Here is a 20,801-nt window from a genome sequence, read left to right on the forward strand (position 1 = left end):
CTGAAGGTTGATGTACTTTTCCAAGGAGTTTTGAATGAACAAAATGTTTCAGAATGTCAGTGTTTGGATCTGTGATACTCGAATGTATTAGTAGTGCAGTACTTTTTATATCTTTTGAATGGTGAATTGCTTACCATTGTCCTGTTTTCACTGAAGAATTTATAATCATTATTGCTCTACATTTATTTGTATCAGTAGTAAATTGATTTTATTTTGTGTGGAGGAAGCATTTTATTGTAATGTGGTTTTCCTTCACAGACTGTGACTGTGGAAAAACTGCGTGACTGCCTTGAAGTGCTTGGCCTGAAGGAGTGTCTTGCTGTCCTGGATCGAGCATAGAATTGGGTTGGTTGTAAAATAAAAAAAATGGAGTGGATATTTTTATGGATATGACATTGTTCTTGGTGGTTTAAAGGTCTTGTTTGGATAAAGGCAAGTGCAGAAGCTTGTGTGAAGATCGATGGGATGGATGATGCCATGTACAAGTATTTTATTGAAGAGATGGATGAAGTGACTTTTTTTTTTAATATATATATATTGATGCACACACTTCCCAGTCAGCCAGTGTGCAAAATTGGAAGTTATATGCACCAAGTTTTACATAATATTTTGTATATAAATGCTGATTTTCTCTGATCAAGCATTCTCTTAGGTTCAGTTATTTATCCATGGCTATTGAAAAGTAATGGGTGGAACCCATTTGTAAAGTGGATGTGTAACTGAAGTAGCATAGTAAGTTGAAAGCAGTTGTATGTTATTCTAATGACTGCCCCCCCCCCCCTTTTTTTTTTTTTCATGGGGCTGGGAAAAAAACAACTGAGGATCTGTGGAGGTGAAAGAGGTAGGCAAGGGATGAAGTTTCTTCCTTATAACATTTTTGTTAAGATTTAAGTAAAAAAGGTTACACCATATGACTATCTTAACTGCATGTTCAGGCTGTAAACTAGTTGAATGTGGGATATGTGCCTTTTCAGTGCTTTTTCTGTCATTGTGATATATTGAATAAATTTTTTTTGTAGAATTATGACACTATTTTTAAGATTTTTAAAAACAATGCATATTCACACCAAGGAGTGAGAGTAGCTTCTCAAGATATTTAAGCTCTAAATATTAAAAATATATATAAACAATGTAAGTGTAAACCTTTCAGGGTTTTCATTTGTTCTTTTGTATGAAAAAAATTCCTCTATTTTTTTAATGTATAAAATGTCAATATTTGTTAAGAGTAGTTTTTAAGCTTCCAGATCTGATCGCATCAGAAAATACATTAAGCTTGATTTAAGGACCACATTTTAACTGTACATTCCTTGCTGTTTCTTGTATTCCTTTCAACAAAAGTAGTCGGTCTTATGCATCAAGAATGAATGTGTTCCCATCCTTTTTTTATCCTACATAAAGACATGAATCAAAAATATTGAAACGTGCTGGTTCAGGTCTAAGCTTGTAGACTTTGACCGTCTTTCCCATTCCTATAAAATTATGCATTTTTTGGATAGAAAGGAAAATAGGAATTGTGCTGAACATCAATACTGCATATCAGTAAGAGGGATTCTTATGATTAAATATCTTGTTTCATAAATTCAAAGAGAATGAAAATGTTTCATTGTTGTACACTTAAATTTACATCAACAGTAATCATCTTACTGTCAGGGATTGCTGTTAGAATATTTCCCTTCAGCATAAAGTATAAAATTTTCTGTGATTTGCCCCGGGTTTATAAATAAATATAAGGAATTTATATCGACTCTCATTACCTCTGACCAAGGGGCAGAAACACCACTTCCAGGCATATTGTACCTGTTAAATTTCCTTTGTTTCCTCAATATTTGCTATATGTTGGCCTATGTGGGCACAGAATACTTTATTCAACTTTTTAAAGTTATATATAGATAGTTGCTTATTAATGTTCATAAAAGTTTTCTGAACACTTATTCGCAATTTGAAGGCATCCCTAATAGTTATACATTTTATGGTCTTTTCCTAACGCTACCTCACGCATGCGGGGGGGAGGGGGGTGCTGTTTCATGTGTGGCCGGGTGGTAACGGGAATGGATGAAGGGATTAAGTATGAATATGTACATGTGAATATATGTATATGTCTGTGTATGTAGACACACTGAAATGTATAGGTATGCATATGTGCGTGTGTGGGCGTTTATGTATATGCATGTGTATGTGGGTGGGTTGGGCCATTCTTTCGTCTGTTTCCTTGCGCTACCTCGTTAACATGGGAGACAGCGACTTAGTAAAATATATAAAAAGTATTTATATATTTTGCTTTGTCGCTGTCTCCGCATTAGCGAGGTAGCACAAGGAAACAGAAGAAAGAATGGCCCAACCCACCCATATACACATGTATATACATACACGTCCACACACAGCACATATACATACCTATACATCTCAATGTATACATATATATACACACAGACATATACATATATACCCATGTACATAATTCATATTGTCTGCCTTTATTCATTCCCATCGCCACCCCACCACACATGGAATAACAACACCCTCCCCCCTCATGTGTGCGAGGTAACGCTAGGGAAAGACAACAAAGGCCCCATTCATTCACACTCAGTCTCTAGCTGTCATGTAATAATGCACCAAAACCACAGCTCCCTTTCCACATCCAGGCCCCGCAGAACTTTCCATGGTTTACCCCAGACGCTTCACGTGCCCTAGTTCAATCCATTGACAGCACGTCAACCCCGGTATACCACATCGTTCCTATTCACTCTATTCCTTGCATGCCTTTCACCCTCCTGCATGTTCAGGCCCCAATCACTCAAAATCTTTTTCACTCCATCTTTCCACCTCCAATTTGGTCTCCCACTTTTCCTCGTTCCCTCCACCTTTGACACATATCCTCTTGGTCAATCTTTCCTCACTCATTCTCTCCATGTGACCAAACCATTTCAAAACACCCTCTTCTGCTCTCTCAACCACACTCTTTCTAGTACCACACATCTCTCTTACCCTATTATTACTTACTCGATCAAACTACCTCACACCACATATTGCCCTCAAACATCTCATTTCCAGCACATCCACCCTCCTGCGCACAACTCTATCCATAGCCCATGCCTCGCAATCATACAACATTGTTGGAACCACTATTCCTTCAAACATACCCACATTTTTGCTTTCCAAGATAACGTTCTCGACTTCCACACATTCTTCAAGGCTCCCAGAATTTTCGCCCCCGCCCCTACCCTATGATTCACTTCCGCTTCCATGGTTCCATCCGCTGCCAAATCCACTCCCACATATCTAAAACACTTCACTTCCTCCAGTTTTTCTCCATTCAAACTTCTCCCAATTTACTTGACCCTCAACCCTACTGTACCTAATAACCTTACTCTTATTCACATTTATTCTCAACTTTCTTCTTTCATACACTTTACCAAACTCAGTCACTAGCTTCTGCAGTTTCTCACATGAATCAGCCACCAGTGCTGTATCGTCAGCGAACAACAACTGACTCACTTCCCAAGCTCTCATCCACAACAGACTGCATACTTGCCCCTCTTTCCAAAACTCTTGCATTCACCTCCCTAACAACCCCATCCATAAACAAATTAAATAACCATGGTGACATCACACACCCCTGCCGCAAACCTACATTCACTGAGAACCAATCACTTTCCTCTCTTCCTACACGTATACATGCCTTACATCCTCGGTAAAAACTCTTCACTGCTTCTAACAACTTGCCTCCCACACCATATATTCTTAATACCTTCCACAGAGCATCTCTATCAACTCTATCATATGCCTTCTCCAGATCCATAAATGCTACATACAAATCCATTTCCTTTTCTGAGTATTTCTCACATACATTCTTCAAAGGTATTAAGGTATTAAGAATATATGGTGTGGGAGGCAAGTTGTTAGAAGCAGTGAAAAGTTTTTATCGAGGATGTAAGGCATGTGTACGTGTAGGAAGAGAGGAAAGTGATTGGTTCTCAGTGAATGTAGGTTTGCGGCAGGGGTGTGTGATGTCTCCATGGTTGTTTAATTTGTTTATGGATGGGGTCGTAAAGGAGGTAAATGCAAGAGTCCTGGAAAGAGGGGCAAGTATGAAGTCTGTTGGGGATGAGAGAGCTTGGGAAGTGAGTCAATTGTTGTTCGCTGATGATACAGCGCTGGTGGCTGATTCATGTGAGAAACTGCAGAAGCTGGTGACTGAGTTTGGTAAAGTGTGTGGAAGAAGAAAGTTGAGAGTAAATGTGAATAAGAGCAAGGTTATTAGGTACAGTAGGGGTGAGGGTCAAGTCAATTGGGAGGTGAGTTTGAATGGAGAAAAACTGGAGGAAGTGAAGTGCTTTAGATATCTGGGAGTGGATCTGTCAGCGGATGGAACCATGGAAGCGGAAGTGGATCATAGGGTGGGGGAGGGGGCGAAAATTTTGGGAGCCTTGAAAAATGTGTGGAAGTCGAGAACATTATCTCGGAAAGCAAAAATGGGTATGTTTGAGGGAATAGTGGTTCCAACAATGCTGTATGGTTGCGAGGCGTGGGCTATGGATAGAGATGTGCGCAGGAGGATGGATGTGCTGGAAATGAGATGTTTGAGGACAATGTGTGGTGTGAGGTGGTTTGATCGAGTAAGTAACGTAAGGGTAAGAGAGATGTGTGGAAATAAAAAGAGCGTGGTTGAGAGAGCAGAAGAGGGTGTTTTGAAATGGTTTGGGCACATGGAGAGAATGAGTGAGGAGAGATTGACCAAGAGGATATATGTGTCGGAGGTGGAGGGAACGAGGAGAAGAGGGAGACCAAATTGGAGGTGGAAAGATGGAGTGAAAAAGATTTTGTGTGATCGGGGCCTGAACATGCAGGAGGGTGAAAGGAGGGCAAGAAATAGAGTGAATTGGAGTCATGTGGTATACAGGGGTTGATGTGCTGTCAGTGGATTGAAGCAAGGCATGTGAAGCGTCTGGGGTAAACCATGGAAAGCTGTGTAGGTATGTATATTTGCGTGTGTGGACGTGTGTATGTACATGTGTATGGGGGGGGGGGGGTTGGGCCATTTCTTTCGTCTGTTTCCTTGCGCTACCTCGCAAACGCGGGAGACAGCGACAAAGTATAAAAAAAAAAAAAAAAAAAAAAATTCTTCAAAGCAAACACCTGATCCACACAACCTCTACCACTTCTGAAACCACACTGCTCTTCCCCAGTCTGATGCTCTGTACATGCCTTCACCCTCTCAATCAATACCCTCCAATATACTTTACCAGGAATACTCAACAAACTTATACCTCTGTAATTTGAGCACTCACTCTTATCCCCTTTGCCTTTGTACAATGGCACTATGCATGCATTCCGCCAATCCTCAGGCACCTCACCATAAATCATACATACATTAAAGGTAAATAATAAACCAAAGATTTTGTTTTTTAATAAACCATTATAGCAATTTACAAAAAAATACCAATTCATAAAACTGGTTAAAGAAAAATGAGATAATCCCAATAGAACTTGCATAACGAGAAAAATAAAAATGAAATATAAACTAAGGAATCTTAAATAAAAGGTAAAAAGAAACAACAGAATCATATAATAAATCTGGTTAATTAATTGTACGAAGACAAAGGGGATAAAGGTGAGTGCTCAAATTACAGAGGTATAAGTTTGTTGAGTATTCCTGGGAAATTATATGGGAAGGTACTGATTGAGAGGGTGAAGGCATGTACAGAGCATCAAATTGGGGAAGAGCAGTGTGGTTAACAGAAGTGGTAGAGGATGTATGGATCAGGTGTTTGCTTTGAAGAATATACGAGAAATACTTAAAAAAACAAATGGATTTGTATATAGCATTTATGGATCTGGAGAAGGCTATGATAAATTTGATAGAGATGCTCTGTGGAAGGTATTAAGAATATATGGTGTGGGAGGCAAGTTGCTAGAAGCAGTGAAAAGTTTTTATCGAGGATGTAAGGCATGTAAGGATGTAGGAAGAGAGGAAAGTGATTTGTTTTCAGTGAATGTCGGTTTGCGGCAGGGGTACGTGATGTCTCCATGGTTGTTTAATTTGTTTATGGATGGGGTTGTTAGGGAGGTGAATGCTAGAGATTTGGAGAGGGGCAAGTATGCAGTCTGTAGTGGAGAGGGCTTGGGAAGTGAGTCAGTTGTTGTTCGCTGATGATATGGCACTGGTGATTCAGGTGAGAAACTGCAGAAGCTGGTGACTGAGTTTGGTAAAGTGTGTGAAAGAAGAAACCTGAGAGTAAATGTGAATAAGAGCAAGGTTATTAGGTACAGTAGGGTTGAGGGACAAGTCACTTGGGAGGTAAGTTTGAATGGAGAAAAACTGGAGGAAGTGAAGTGTTTTAGATATCTGGGAGTGGATTTGGCAGCAGATGAAACCATGGAAGCGGAAGGGAGTCACAGGGTGGGGGAGGGGGTGAAAGTTCTGGGAGCATTGAAAAATGTGTGGAAGGCGAGAACAGTATCTCGGAAAGCAAAAATGGGTATGTTTGAAAGAATAGTGGTTCCAACAATGTTATATGGTTGTGAGGCATGGGCTATAGATAGAGTTGTGCAGAGGAGGGTAAATTTGTTGGAAATGAGATGTTTGAGGACAATATATGGTTTGATCGAGTAAGTAATGAAAGGGTAAGAGAGATGTGTGGTAATAGAAAGAGTGTGGTTGAGAGAGCAGAAGAGGGTGTTTTGAAATGGTTTGGCCACATGGAAAGAATGAGTGAGGAAAGAATGACAAAGAGGATATGTGTCAGAGGTGGAGGGAATGAGGAGAAGTGGGAGACCAAATTGGAGATGGAGGGATGGAGTGAAAAAGATTTTGAATGATAAGGGCCTGAACATACAGGAGGGTGAAAGGTATGCAAGGAAAAGAGTGAACTGGAACAATGTGGTATAACGGGGTCGACGTGCTGTCAACGATCGAACCAGGGCATGTGAAGTGTCTGGGGTAAACCATGAAAAGTTTTGTGGGGCCTGGATGTGGAAAGGGAGCAGTGGTTTCGGTGCATTATACATAACAGCCAGAATGTGGCCTTTGTTGTCATTTCCTGGCGCCACCTTGCACGCATGCGGGGGGGAGGGGGTTGTCATTTCATGTGTGGCAGGGTGGCGACGGGAATGAATAAAGGCAGCAAGTATGAAGTATGTACATGTGTGTATATATGTCTGTGTATGTATATGTATGTATAAGTGCGTGTGTAGACGTGTATGTATATACATGTGTATGTGGGTGGATTGGGCCATTCTTTCGTCTTTTTCCTTGCGTTACCTCGCTAATGCAGGAGACAGTGACAAAGTATAATAAATAAATAATTAAAAATGAGATAATCATGATCAAAATTAAGTAGGATAAAAAATGCTGTCCAGGAACATGAATTCTACATGGCACACTGACATACATCCATTTTGAGATCCGACCTGTCAGTCAGAATGGAATTCAGATGTATGTCGGGGATGGATAGTATTAATTTACTAAGATATTATATACACTTAAGAAATTAGACAGTTGACTATATTCTTCTTCTCTTCATTATATTTTGGTAACTCATGTCTATTAAATTAGGGGCGGACAGGTAAATCACTCATCTTGCATATTCACAAGAATGTCTCACATTTGTGCAACTCACCTCTACCCCCTGGGAAGGATTCCTTCCTCGAATTATTCTTTACCTATATGCAACAAACGGGCTGCTAAAGATTGCATCACCTGTGAAAAGCTCATTTGAGGTACTGCATATTCTGCGAGAAATTTGGTTGCGAGAAAGTTGCCATACTCAACATTGGCAGAACACTTGGAAGGTGGAATGTGAAGGCACATAAGAGACTAGGAGGACAGAATGGCTGTGACTAGTACACCTACAGCAAAACTGCCTGGGTGCCTGGCAGTGAGGATCTGGTTAAGGTAAAGAAGAGGCGGCTTCCTGAAAGCAAAAGTGCATCCAGCAAGAAACCACATCTGGACATGGAGAATGTCCACAAAAAAGAGGAGGTGAAGGTGGTAAAGATCTGGCATGATGACCAGTGCGAAGGCAGACCTGGCAATGAAACTCATTATGACACACAAGCAGCCATCTACATTACTGATTCTCTGGCTACCATCAAATGTCAAGATAAAATGATGCCATCCATTAAACAGAAGGAATTACTTACATTGATCCCTGACTTCTGTGGAAGTGAATCAGATCTAACAGAATCTTACATTCTCATTCTAATAGTTGATGAGAGTGAAGAACCAGCACCTCCAACAGTTGCTTCAGTTCCTGTTACATCCGATCCTCAGCAGCCAGGTGATGAGGTCCTTACTTCTGATTCCGAGTTCATGATTACTATACTTCACAACTGGTGAAATATCCTTACCTTTTACAATTAATTGGTCTGTCCACATCTTGATTACTTGTTCAGTTTTGGTCACCCTACCTAGAAAAAGACATAGAAAGAATGGAGAAAGTACAGCATCAAGCTACAGAGATGATTCCTGGACCGAGAAATAAATTCGACGAGCAGATTAAACAACCTGAATCTATTTTATTTAGAAAAGAGAAGGCTAAGAGGTGATCTACTATTACTAGTATTCAAAATGGTCAAAGGCTTTGATGATATAAGCTACTTTAGCCTTGCTTCATCTGATTTTACTTATAACAGTGGATACAAACTCATGGGCAGATTGTTAACATATAGAAAAATTTGCCAATTAAGAGTGGTTGAAAGCAGAGCTATAAATTTGTTTAAGAAAAGACTTAATAAAGACAAAGTCTATTTAAATGATTTGCACCTCATTCACAATGACGATTTGCAGATTATTCTCTGAATTATCTGTATGCCTTTTAACTTTTACCACACTAATCTGTGTGTCTGATCTCTCCCAGTATCACAAACAGCCTCGAAAAGACTTAATGGTCTGTTGTTTGAATTCCTTTGTATTACCATTAATTTACTGGTACAATTATGTGATTGCTCCAAGCAAGGATGCGGAAGAGGCCATCCAGAGAGATGGTGAGGAGGGGGTCTTTTGTTTTCTGTGGTTGGTAGCCTTAAGTCAGTTTAAAGCTTACAGGTCTCAGCTTTGTCTCTCTCATACAAATAAATAACTGTTCTGCACTGTTACTGCATCTTTCTCAGTTACAAAGTAACTATAATGGAAATAATAAAACAAAAATTAAGGAAATTCATATTAAGATGCCTGGAGAAAGTGATATCAAATGTGACTGATGGTTCTTAGTCACATTTTCTGGCAGAATATGTGTCAGTATCCACGGGTCTTTTGGGGGTAAATTTCTAATACAATAAATATTTCTCTTTAAGTTCCAAGTAGTGCATTTGCTAATCATTGTGATGTTCATGCTGTCAAGGCTGACTGGCTTTTCAATAATATATCTCTTCAAATCTCTGAATACCGTAACCATTCACATCTTTACCTCTCCTACCTCAATCAATTTATCCAATACAATGACACTATGAAAGTACTTCTTTACTCCCCTTCTAAGCTCACCACTCATAGTCCTTAGTTAATCCACCATCAAAAGATGAAAAGGTAGAGCAACAAAGCCACATGAAAATAATCAATCAAAAAACGTTTCAAAAAAAGATAGATGACTGCCATGACTGTGAATGGATGGAAGAAGCTAAGTGATTAAAATGCAAATACTGATGACAGACGAGATTTTAAAAATTTATGTGATGTCACAGTGCAAAAAACAGTCCTCTGAATGTAAAACTTACTCCATACTGCATAAAATGGTAGAATTAAGACACTATCCACACACATACAGACAAAAAGCAAAATTAATACAGTATACTAAAGACTGTAACATTTAATCATATTTGCAAATAAACTTAATTCATCATTCTCCTACTCACCATTTCCTGTAATAACATTGACTGTCGAATGGCAGACAGATGCCAAATGTTGTATGGACAATGTAAACTGCTATCCAGCTTACTGAACACTGCCAGTCACTCTGAAATGTCCCATATCGCCCCACTTTTCTTCATTTGCCTTAATATGTCCATGGAAAACACAACACCTGAATCAAAAGAGAGAATAAAAAGATTGTTACATCCATGCAGCAAACTAATACAGCACAGTGCACACACTCATGCTCACACTGGAACTAAGTTGACTTTCTGTTACAATTAAATTACTACTGTGTGCTGTTCCTGTCCTGTGTTTAGAAATAAAGAAACTGTAGAATAACAATAGTAAAACAAAAACAAAATTATTACATGACAAACCAGAGAAGTGAAGGTGGTAGGGAGGCAAGCAAATGGGTATGAACACCCCCTCCTCCATAATACACCTTACACATCCATTGCCACTACATTAACTTTCTGGTATGATTAAGTGATTTCTCTGCAATGTTTTTAGCTAAACAGTAGCTGTACTTCATGATGAGAAAACAAAACTTGTATGAAGCTCCATGCAAGGATGAGGAAGCCATCCAGTGACAGTGAGGAGGGCAGGGGGTCTTTTTTTGTTTTCTATAGTTGGTATACTTAAATAATTATGCAGCCTTGACTCACTAGTACATTAAAACAATTGCTTTGCAATGGACTCTATCTTATGACAAGGAGGGAAGAGGGCAATATTCTGAATAAGAATGAAGTCTGTATCATAGTAATGATAAAACATTTAAAAATTAAGGAAATTCATAGCAAGAAGCTTGGAGACAGTGGCGAATCTAGGGTAAGGCAGATAGGGCAGGTGCCTTCAGGTGGTGCCACTCAACAGGTTTGTTTTTGACATTTTTAACGGTTTGGTTTTGTGAGAGAAAACAGAAACTTGCCTACTTTTCAACTATAGTAATATTTTGCTACTATCAAGCTGCATTGCCGCTTCTACAATACAATTTTGATCAAATAAGTCTTTAAGAGTTTATTTAAATTTAAGTTTGGCCTAACTCTTCAACAGTTTATAATTACACTGTATATATTTTGATATACATCCACTGTATGTACATTTTTAATCAAGCCAAGGGCACAATTTCATTGCTTGCCATAGGCGCTATTTCCCCTAGATACATCCCTGCTCGGAGAAGGCAATATCTGATGTAAATAATGGTCTTGGTTGTGTTATCTGGTAGACCAAGTGTCAATATCCAGGGGATTTTGGGGATAGATTTCTAAAGAAAGGAATGTTTTTCTGATACATTGCAGCACTCACTCATCAGTGATTTATATAATGTCAAGGTTTACAGGCTTTTCAGTACAGTAGTATAACCCTTAAAACTCCTGGATACAGTCACCATTCAACATACTATCATCTAGCCCATTCCATTTATCCACTACCCTGACACTCCAAAAGGAATTTTTTACTTTCCTTATAAGTTCTCGATTCACAGTTCCTGGGTGCACTGCCTTTGCACAACGCAATCGCCAGATGCAAAGATGGAGCAATCAGAGGCCACAAGACACTTAGCTAAAAGCTTGTTAGATGTCACATGTTAAATGGATGTGAAGTAATTGATGAATGAAAGAAGCCAAGTAATGATACTGCAAATGTGACTCCCACTTCCATGGTTCTATTCGCTGCTAAGTCCACTCCCAGATATCTAAAACACTTCAATTCCTCCAATTTTTCTCCATTCAAACTTACATCCCAATTAACTTGTCCTTCAATCCTACTGAACCTTAATAAACCTTGATCATATTCACATTTACTCTCAACTTTCTCCTTTCACATACTTTTCCAAACTCAGTCACCAACTTCTGCAGTTTCTCACTCAAATCAGCCACCAGAGCTGTATCAACAAATAATTGCCAACTCCTTCCCAGTCCCTTTCATCCCCAACAGGCTGCATACTCGCCACTACCTATAACTCTTGAAATTACCTCCCTAACCACCCCATCCATAAACAAATTAAACAACCATGGGGACATCACACACCCCTGCCGCAGACAGACCTTCACTGGGAATCAATCACCCTCCCCTCTTCCTACTCATACACATGCCTTACATTATAAAATATATATATTTCTTTTTCATACATATTTGCCATTTCCCGCATTAGTAAGGTAGCGTTAAGAACAGAGGACTGAGCCTTAGAGGGAATATCCTCACCTGGCCCCTTTCTCTGTTCCTTCTTTTGGAAAATTAAAAAAAAGACGAGAGGGGAGGATTTCCAGCCCCTCGCTCCCTCCCCTTTTAGTCGCCTTCTACGACACGCAGGGAATACGTGGGAAGTATTCTTTCTCCGATATCCCCACATACATACATTTTATATTTATTTATTTATTTTGCTTTGTCGCTGTCTCCCGCGTTTGTGAGGTAGCGCAAGGGAACATATGAAAGAAATGGCCCAACCCACCCCCATACACATGTATATACATACACGTCCACACACGCAAATATACATACCCATACATCTCAATGTACACATATATATACACACACAGACACATACATATATACACATGCACACAATTCACATTGTCTGCCTTTATTTATTCCCATCGCCACCTCACCACACATGGAATAACATCCCCCTCCCCCTCATGTGTGCGAGGCAGCGCTAGGAAAGACAACAAAGGCCACATTCGTTCACACTCAGTCTCTAGCTGTCATGCAATAATGCCCGAAACCACAGCTCCCTTTCCACATCCAGGCCCCACAGAACTTTCCATGGTTTACCCCAGATGCTTCACATGCCCTGATTCAATCCACTGACAGCACGTCAACCCTGGTATACCATACGATCCAATTCACTCTATTCCTTGCACGCCTTTCACCCTCCTGCATGTTCAGGCCCCGATCACTCAAAATCTTTTTCACTCCATTTTTCCACCTCCAATTTGGTCTCCCACTTCTCCTCGTTCCCTCCACCTCCGACACATATATACTCTTGGTCAATCTTTCCTCACTCATTCTCTCCATGTGACCAAACCATTTCAAAACACCCTCTTCTGCTCTCTCAACCACGCTCTTTTTATTTCCACATATCTCTCTTACCCTTACATTACTTACTCGATCAAACCACCTCACACCACATGTTGTCCACAAACATCTCATTTACAGCACATCCACCCTCCTGCGCACAACTCTATCCATAGCCCACGCCTCGCAACCATACAACATTGTTGGAACCACTATTCCTTCAAACATAGCCATTTTTGCTTTTGGAGATAATGTTCTCGACTTCTACACATTCTTCGAGGCTCCCAGGATTTTCGCCCCCTCCCCCACCCTATGATCCACTTCCGCTTCCATGGTTCCATCCGCTGCCAGATCCACTCCCAGATATCTAAAACACTTCACTTCCTCCAGTTTTTCTCCATTCAAACTTACCTCCCAATTGACTTGACCCTCAACCCTACTGTACCTAATAACCTAGCTCTTATTCACATTTACTCTTAACTTTCTTCTTTCACACACTTTACCAAACTCAGTCATCAGCTTCTGCAGTTTCTCACATGAATCAGCCACCAGCGCTGTATCATCAGCAAACAACAACTGACTCACTTCCCAAGCTCTCTCATCCCCAACATACATACATATACATTTAAATACATATACATACACATGTACATATTCATATGTGCTTGCCTTCATCCATTCATGTCACCACCCCACCCCACATGAAAACAGCATCGCTATCCCCTGCTTCAGCAAGGTAGCGCCAGGAATACGAACAAAAAGGCCACATTCGTTCAAACTCAGTCTCTAGGTAGTGTAATGCACCGAAACCACAGCTTCCTATCCACAACCAGGCTCCATAGACCTTTCCATGGTTTATCCCAGACGCTTCACAGGCCCTGGTTCAGTCCATTGACAGCACATCGACCCCAGTATACCACATCATTCTAATTCACTCTATTCCTTGCATGCCTGTCACCCTCCTGTATGTTCAGGCCCCGATTGCTCAAAACCTTTTTCACTCCATCCTTCCACCTTTAATTTGGTCTCCTGCTTCTCATTGTTTCCTCCACCTCTGACACATGTATCCTCTTTGTCAATCTTTCCTCCTTCATTCTCTCCACATGTCCAAACCATTTCAACACACCCTTTTCTGCTCTCTCAATTATACACTTTTTATTTCCAAATGTCTCTCTTACCCTTACATTACTTACTCGATCAAACCAACTCACACCACATACTGTCCTCAAACATTTCATTTCCAACACATCCACCCTCCTCTGTATAATCCTATGTACAGCCCATGCCTTGCAACCATAACACTGTTGGAACTACTATTCCTTCAAACATACCCATTTTTGCTCTCCGGGATAACGTTCTCTCCTTCCTCACATCTTCATCGCTCCCAGAACCTTCGCCCCCTCCCCCACCCTGTGATTCATTTCTGCTTCCATGGTTCCATCTGCTGCCAGGTCCACTCCCAGATATCTAAAACACTTCACTTCCTTAATTTTTCTCCATTCAAACTCACATCCCACTTAACTTGTCCCTTAACCCTACTGAACCTAATAACCTTGCTCTTATTCAGCATTGGGTAGAAGTAGTCAATAGAAACATTATGTAGGAGCCTCTGCAAACACTGCACTAGACTTGCCCTCTGCCAGTGGCCTGTTAAGGGTGAGCCACTAGAGGCAAAAAAATGGCACTAGAGTTCACTAGTTATGGAGACTATTCCCATGGCCACCCTGTTGAGGAGTTCCAGAATGGAAAAGGCATCAAAGATACAGACACACTGATAGATTGAAATATTATGCATTATACATTATCACTTAATGTGAGTCGGAGAGATGGTTAGGGCATTATTGGACTACACATTAACTGAAAGATGTGGTAAACAAAGACATTTGGATGTAAATGTGCTGAGAGGGGCAGCTGGTTACATGTCTGATCACTATTTTGTGGAGGTGAGGGTGAAGATTTGCATAAGTTTTTGAAAAAGAGGAAACAAAGTCGGGGAGAATGAGAGGCGAAAGTAGGCGAGCTTGGAAAGGAGACTTATGTGAAAAAATACCAGGAGAGATTAAACAATGCAACAGGAGTGGGTGAGGGATCGGAACTATTTAGAAAAACAGTGTTTGAGGGATCAGAAGTATTTAGAAAAACAGTGTTTGAGGGATCAGAAGTATTTAGAAAAACAGTGTTGGCATGTGCAAGAAATGCATGAGGCATGCAAAAGGTGGGCAATGGGAAGATTAGAAATGGTAGTGAGTAGTGGGATGAAGAATTAAAGTTGCTAGTGAAAGAGAAAAGGGAGGTATTTGGGGACGTATAAATGAAAGCAGCAGGGGGTCAACATGACAGTGCAGGGGATGAAAAACAGGACAAATGAGAGTTGAGGTGAGAAGTTTCAGAAAACTTTAGGGAGAATAAAATGATGTTTGTAAGGAGGTAAATAATGTGTGAAAGATGAAAACAAATGGAAATATTGGTGAAGGGGACAAAATGGGAATTGATAATAGGTGGTGATGAAGTGAGGAGGAGATGGAGTGAGCACTTTGAAAGACTTAAATGTGCTTGATGATAAAGTGGCATATGTAGGATGTCTGGGTCAGGATATTATGCAAAGTGAGAGAGTTATAGAGAGTGGTTAGGTGAAGAGAGATGAGGTGGTGAAAGCCTTGTGTAAGATAAAATATGGCATACCTGAAGATTAGTGGAATGCATATATAGCACTACTGTATAAAGGCAAGGGGGACATAAGGTTTAAGAGCATCAGATTGGGGAGGAGCAGTATGGTTTCACTAGTGGAAGATGCTGTGTGGATCAAGTGTTTATTTTAAAGAATGTGTAAGAAATACTTAGAAAAATAGATAGGTCTGTCTGTCATGTTTTTGGATCTGGAGAAGGCATATGATAGGGTTGATAGAAAGGCTTTGTAGAAGATTTTAAGAATATACAATCTCGAAGGAAAGCTGCTAGAATCAGTGATAAGTTTCTATCAAGAGTGTAAAGCCTGTGCTAGAATCAGATAAGTTTTTATCAAGGGTGGAAAGCCTGTGCAAAAGTAGGAAAAGAGGAGAGAGAATGGTCCCAAGTTATGGTTGGTCATCAGCAGGGATGTGTAATGTTATGGCTATTCAATTTGTGTAAGGATGGGGTGGTGATGGAGGTAAATGTGAGTCTTGGAGAGAGGGGCAAGTATGCAGTCTGTGAGGGATGAAAGGACCTGGAAGTGAGTCATTTGTTGTTTGCTGATTATACATCACTGATGGTGGAATCACTGAGACCTGCAGAAGTTGGTGATTGAGTTCGGAAGTGTGCAAAAAGAGAAAGTTGAGAATGAATATGAATAAATGCAAGGTTATAAGGTTTAACAGGATTGAGGGACAGGTTAAACAGGATGTGAGTTTGAATGGAAAAAATTAAAGCAAATAAAATGTTTGGTAGGTAGTAGTTGGTAGGCAGCCAGCGACCAGGAAGGTATATTACCAGTACTACCAGCCTGGGTATCAGGAGGGTTAGTGATAGCTGCATAGAGCCAGCACTTCATAGATTGTAAAGTTGCACTCCTCTGACCCTGGTAGCTATTTTTTCTTTCTGCCTCACCTACATGTGGAATGCTGGCATTCTGTTCACAAACATATAAAATTTCTCCCTGTCACACACAACACCTGACAATACTCAACTCACACAGCTCATTTTTCGTAACTCTAAATTTCCTGTGGTGAGCACTATGTGCCAGCCATGTCTGTTGGTAAAATGATAGGAGCATAAGATAGATGTAGTAGGTAGGAATATTCAGGTAGGACTATTAGGTACAAACATTAGGTAGAAGTGGTCAGTAGGAATATTAAAAAGGAGCCTCTGCAAACACTGCACTAGATTGGCCCTCTGCCAGTGGCTTATTAAGGGTGAGGCACTAAAGGCTATGAAGCAGCACCGGAGTTCACTGGTTAAGGAGACTTTATTGCTGTGGCCACCCCCTTGATGAAGTTCCTGAAGGGGACAAGTGTTAAAGATACAGACAGATAGATTGAAGAGTTTCAGATCTGGGAGTGGACATGGCAGCATATGTACCCTAAGAAGCAGAAGTGAGTCATAGGATGAGTCATTAGGAGGGAAGCCAACATCCTGAGAATGCAAAAGAATGTGTGGAAAGAATGTTATTTGGGAGGGCAAAAATGGGTATATATTGGAAGGAATAGTAGTCCCAGCAATATCATATGGATGAGAGGCATGGGTTATAGATAAGACAGTTTCCTAGCTGCACTGCTCCTAAACATCCCATCGTCAACATATCATCACCCATATATGTTCAAATGGGTTGATGTCACACCCTTATGATGGCCAGTCCAGGACCTCAATATCAGGGTGATCCTTAAGATACACCCTTACAATGTTGCTTACTGGATAGGACTTTTCTTACGGACCAGTTTGATAGTGCCAGGAGCAGGAATTGCCATAACTCAGACTGTTGGAAGCAGCACATTTTCCAGGACATCCGAAGAATGCTCTCCTGTGAGGCAACCATTGATCATAACCAATTCGCCAGGCCTATGTGCCAAATCCACCCCCAAAAGAACACAGACACTTGACCAGACACTGTACGCTGTTTCATGTTTTTCTTCTGACAGCAAGTATTGGGGGGGAGGGGTGTTCCCCCCACTAGCAGTGCCTCTCTTGTGCTTCCATGGACTTGAAAACTTTCTCGTTTATGAAGACAAAAATCCAACCATAATCTTTGTTATGAAGAAGGTGCTCAAGGGCAAAGCCAAGGCAACAATCTGTTTGGGCAGGTGTGAGCCATCCTTTATGCACAGGGATTCAGCAATGGATCCCGGCTTCATGTATCCAGCATCTCATCATCTTATGATGACAGTTTAACCTCAAGCTTTTTCATATGCTGAACACACGATCTCATGGGACTGGCTTCTGCAGTTTCTACGATCAATGAATCAGTTACGGCAGATGTTAAATTTAGTCCATTTTCATATGAATTTGGTGCCCCTTTCCATTTCTTGTGCTATGTTGTTCATACCTCTTGTGGTCTCCCACATCCCAATGATTCAGGCTCACTCAGTCACCCCCTCTAGTGCATTTGTTATTCCTGCAGCCACATCTGCAATACCAGAGTACTGTGTATAATCACATACAGTGTAAGAGTCTGCTATATCTAAAACATTATCATTCTACTAATAACAAATACTTAGCTAGGGTATCTAAGGGGATTTTGGGAATGGGTTTCCAGAAAAATGTATATTTCTTTGTTATGGTCTAGCAGCATATTTGCTAATCATGATATATAAATTGTCAAGGTTTACTGACTTTTCAATTCAACTGTATAACCATTAAAACCCTACATACTATCACCATTCACATCATCATCACCTTGCTCAATCCATTTATCCATTACCCAGACACTATAAAACTAATTCTTTACTTCTATTCCAAATTCTCCATTCATAGTCCTTGGCTGCATCACCTTCAAAAGATGCAACAAGAAACTAAGCACGAAACCTATGAGATTTTCACTTGTCAGATTATTGTCAGGAATGTGGGTGAATAGAAGTAGCCAAGAGGTGAAACTGCAAATGCTGACAGCATTCAAAGGTTTAAAAAGTTATATGGTGGCAAAGTTCCCTAACAATAAGGTAGAAAGAATACTTCCCACATATTCCTTGCATGTCATAGAAGGCAACTAAAATGGATGGGAGTGGGTGGCTGGAAATCCCAAAAGAAGGAAAAGAGAAGGGGGCCAAGAGAGGATTTTACCCTCTAAGGCACAGACATCTGTTCTTGATGCTATTTTGCTGACACAGGAAATGGATAATATGTACAAAATAAAAAAAAAGATAATCATCATAACTAATGGCTTGGAGAAGGTGATGTTTAATATGATTGATGATGTTTGTTGCATTTCACTGCAGACTACATGCCTATATCCAAAGGGGTTTGGAGATGGATTTCTACGAAGTTTAATGTTCTTTGTTGTGTTCCAGTAGTTTTTGCTCACCACTGCGATAGTTATACTGTCAAGGTTTGTAGCCTTTCGAATGGTAACACCCTTAAAACCATAGGATACAATCAACATTTACATCATCATTACCGAGCTCAATCCATCTATCCAGTACCCTGACAATATAAAAGTACTTCTTTACTTCCTTTTAAGGTTTTTACCCACAGTCCCTGCAAGGGTAAAGCAATCAGCACCACAGGGAATGAACAAGAAACTTGTTAGAAAGGACATCATATGTCTGCTGATTGTTGGGAAAGTGGATAAGCAGAAGAGGCCAAGGTAATGAATTTGCAAATGATGAGCAAATTTAAAAGTTTTTAGAAAGTCATGAACACAGAATTACACCCATACAACAAATAGGTAGAAGTTACCAACTATGGAGAAAGAGAAAGACTGAGGAAAATAAAAATAATTACAGTATACCATACATTACAAAATTTCATTATGCTTCAAACAAACTTGCTTCATCATTCAAAATCATATAATGGAATAGTGGTTCCAACAATGTTGTATGGTTGCGAGGCGTGGGCTATGGATAGAGTTGTGCGCAGGAGGATGGATGTGCTGGAAATGAGATGTTTGAGGTCAATGTGTGGTGTGAGGTGGTTTGATCGAGTAAGTAACGTAAGGGTAAGAGAGATGTGTGGAAATAAAAAGAGCGTGGTTGAGAGAGCAGAAGAGGGTGTTTTGAAATGGTTTGGGCACATGGAGAGAATGAGTGAGGAAAGATTGACCAAGAGGATATATGTGTCGGAGGTGGAGGGAACGAGGAGAAGTGGGAGACCAAATTGGAGGTGGAAAGATGGAGTGAAAAAGATTTTGTGTGATCGGGGCCTGAACATGCAGGAGGGTGAAAGGAGGGCAAGGAATAGAGTGAATTGGATCGATGTGGTATACCGGGGTTGATGTGCTGTCAGTGGATTGAATTAGGGCATGTGAAGCGTCTGGGGTAAACCATGGAAAGCTGTGTAGGTATGTATATTTGCGTGTGTGGACGTATGTATATACATGTGTATGGGGGTGGGTTGGGCCATTTCTTTCGTCTGTTTCCTTGCGCTACCTCACAAACGCGGGAGACAGCGGAAAAAAAAAAATAATGTTTTCAAATTAACTTAAAAGTACTTCATCTTTAAACTCACCATACGCTGCGAATAACATTGTCTGCAGAACCATAATACCGTAATGATTATGTAAACCATCATCCGACTTGCTTCCACTGCCAGTTACTTCCAATTGCCAGACTATAATGATGTACAAAAAACAACATTCCTGAAATAAAAAAAGAGAGTGATTGGGGGATTGCAAACAAGTGATTGTAAGATGTACAGGTCAAGAAGGAAGTTCAAGGGCTGAAAAAGCAAATGAAAACTGGGATGAGCAAGTATCAGCAAACTTCAAAAAGTATAAGATTTTTGGAACGAGGTTAATACTGTAAGAAAAAAAAAGAGAATATATGGGAACATTGGTGAAAAGGGCAAATGGGGAAGTGATAACAGGCAAAGAAGATCAGTTGGAATGAGTACTTTGAAGGACTGATAAATGTCTTTGATAAAAGGGTGGCAGATGTAGAGTGTTTGGGTCAATGAGGTAGGCGAAGTGAGAGCATCACAGCCATAGGTTTCATGAAAAGACAAAGAGGTTGTGAAAGCCTTGCACATGATGAAGAGTGGAAAGGCAGCTGGAGTGGATGGTACTGCAGTTGATTTCCTTAAGACGGTGTTTGTTTTTGACTTGTGAGTTAGGATTTCCAATGTATGTATGGGTCGTTACCCCTGGGGTTGGAAAGAAAGAATTCTACCCCTATATTCCCTACTTCTTGTAGGTAGAAGCAAAGAAGGGCCAGAGAAGGAGGCAGAGAACACTCCCTTAATGTATTTCCATTTCTATAATATGAAACAGAAGAAAGAGCCAAACAAGGAGGAATAATGCTTCTTGAAGGCTCAG

At 40.4% G+C, this 20,801-nt stretch overlaps 1 protein-coding gene and 2 long non-coding RNA genes across 3 annotated transcripts in view; 2 read left to right on the forward strand and 1 right to left on the reverse strand.

Moving 5' to 3' along the window:
* The window catches only part of LOC139746834 (uncharacterized), a 79,047-nt gene extending 77,309 nt beyond the window's left edge, over positions 1 to 1,738 (forward strand). Inside the window, exon 25 of the mRNA XM_071658429.1 lies at positions 259 to 1,738. Within this exon, the coding sequence (XP_071514530.1) occupies positions 259 to 339 (81 nt within the window). The 3' untranslated portion in view covers positions 340 to 1,738. The remainder of the gene's footprint in view (positions 1 to 258) is intronic.
* Positions 1,739 to 2,303: 565 nt separating this feature from the next.
* On the forward strand, positions 2,304 to 5,396 carry LOC139746787 (uncharacterized). Its single transcript, XR_011712228.1, has 2 exons — positions 2,304 to 3,858; positions 5,130 to 5,396. It is a non-coding gene; the product is annotated as an uncharacterized lncRNA (long non-coding RNA).
* Positions 5,397 to 5,486: 90 nt separating this feature from the next.
* LOC139746788 (uncharacterized) lies at positions 5,487 to 20,126 on the reverse strand. Its single transcript, XR_011712229.1, has 3 exons — positions 19,997 to 20,126; positions 9,850 to 10,016; positions 5,487 to 8,409 (listed from the first exon to the last, which is right to left on the reverse strand). It is a non-coding gene; the product is annotated as an uncharacterized lncRNA (long non-coding RNA).
* Between the last annotated feature and the right edge of the window lie 675 nt (positions 20,127 to 20,801).

The sequence above is a fragment of the Panulirus ornatus genome, chromosome 66, assembly GCF_036320965.1.
Source record: "Panulirus ornatus isolate Po-2019 chromosome 66, ASM3632096v1, whole genome shotgun sequence".
Lineage (NCBI taxonomy): Eukaryota > Metazoa > Arthropoda > Malacostraca > Decapoda > Palinuridae > Panulirus > Panulirus ornatus.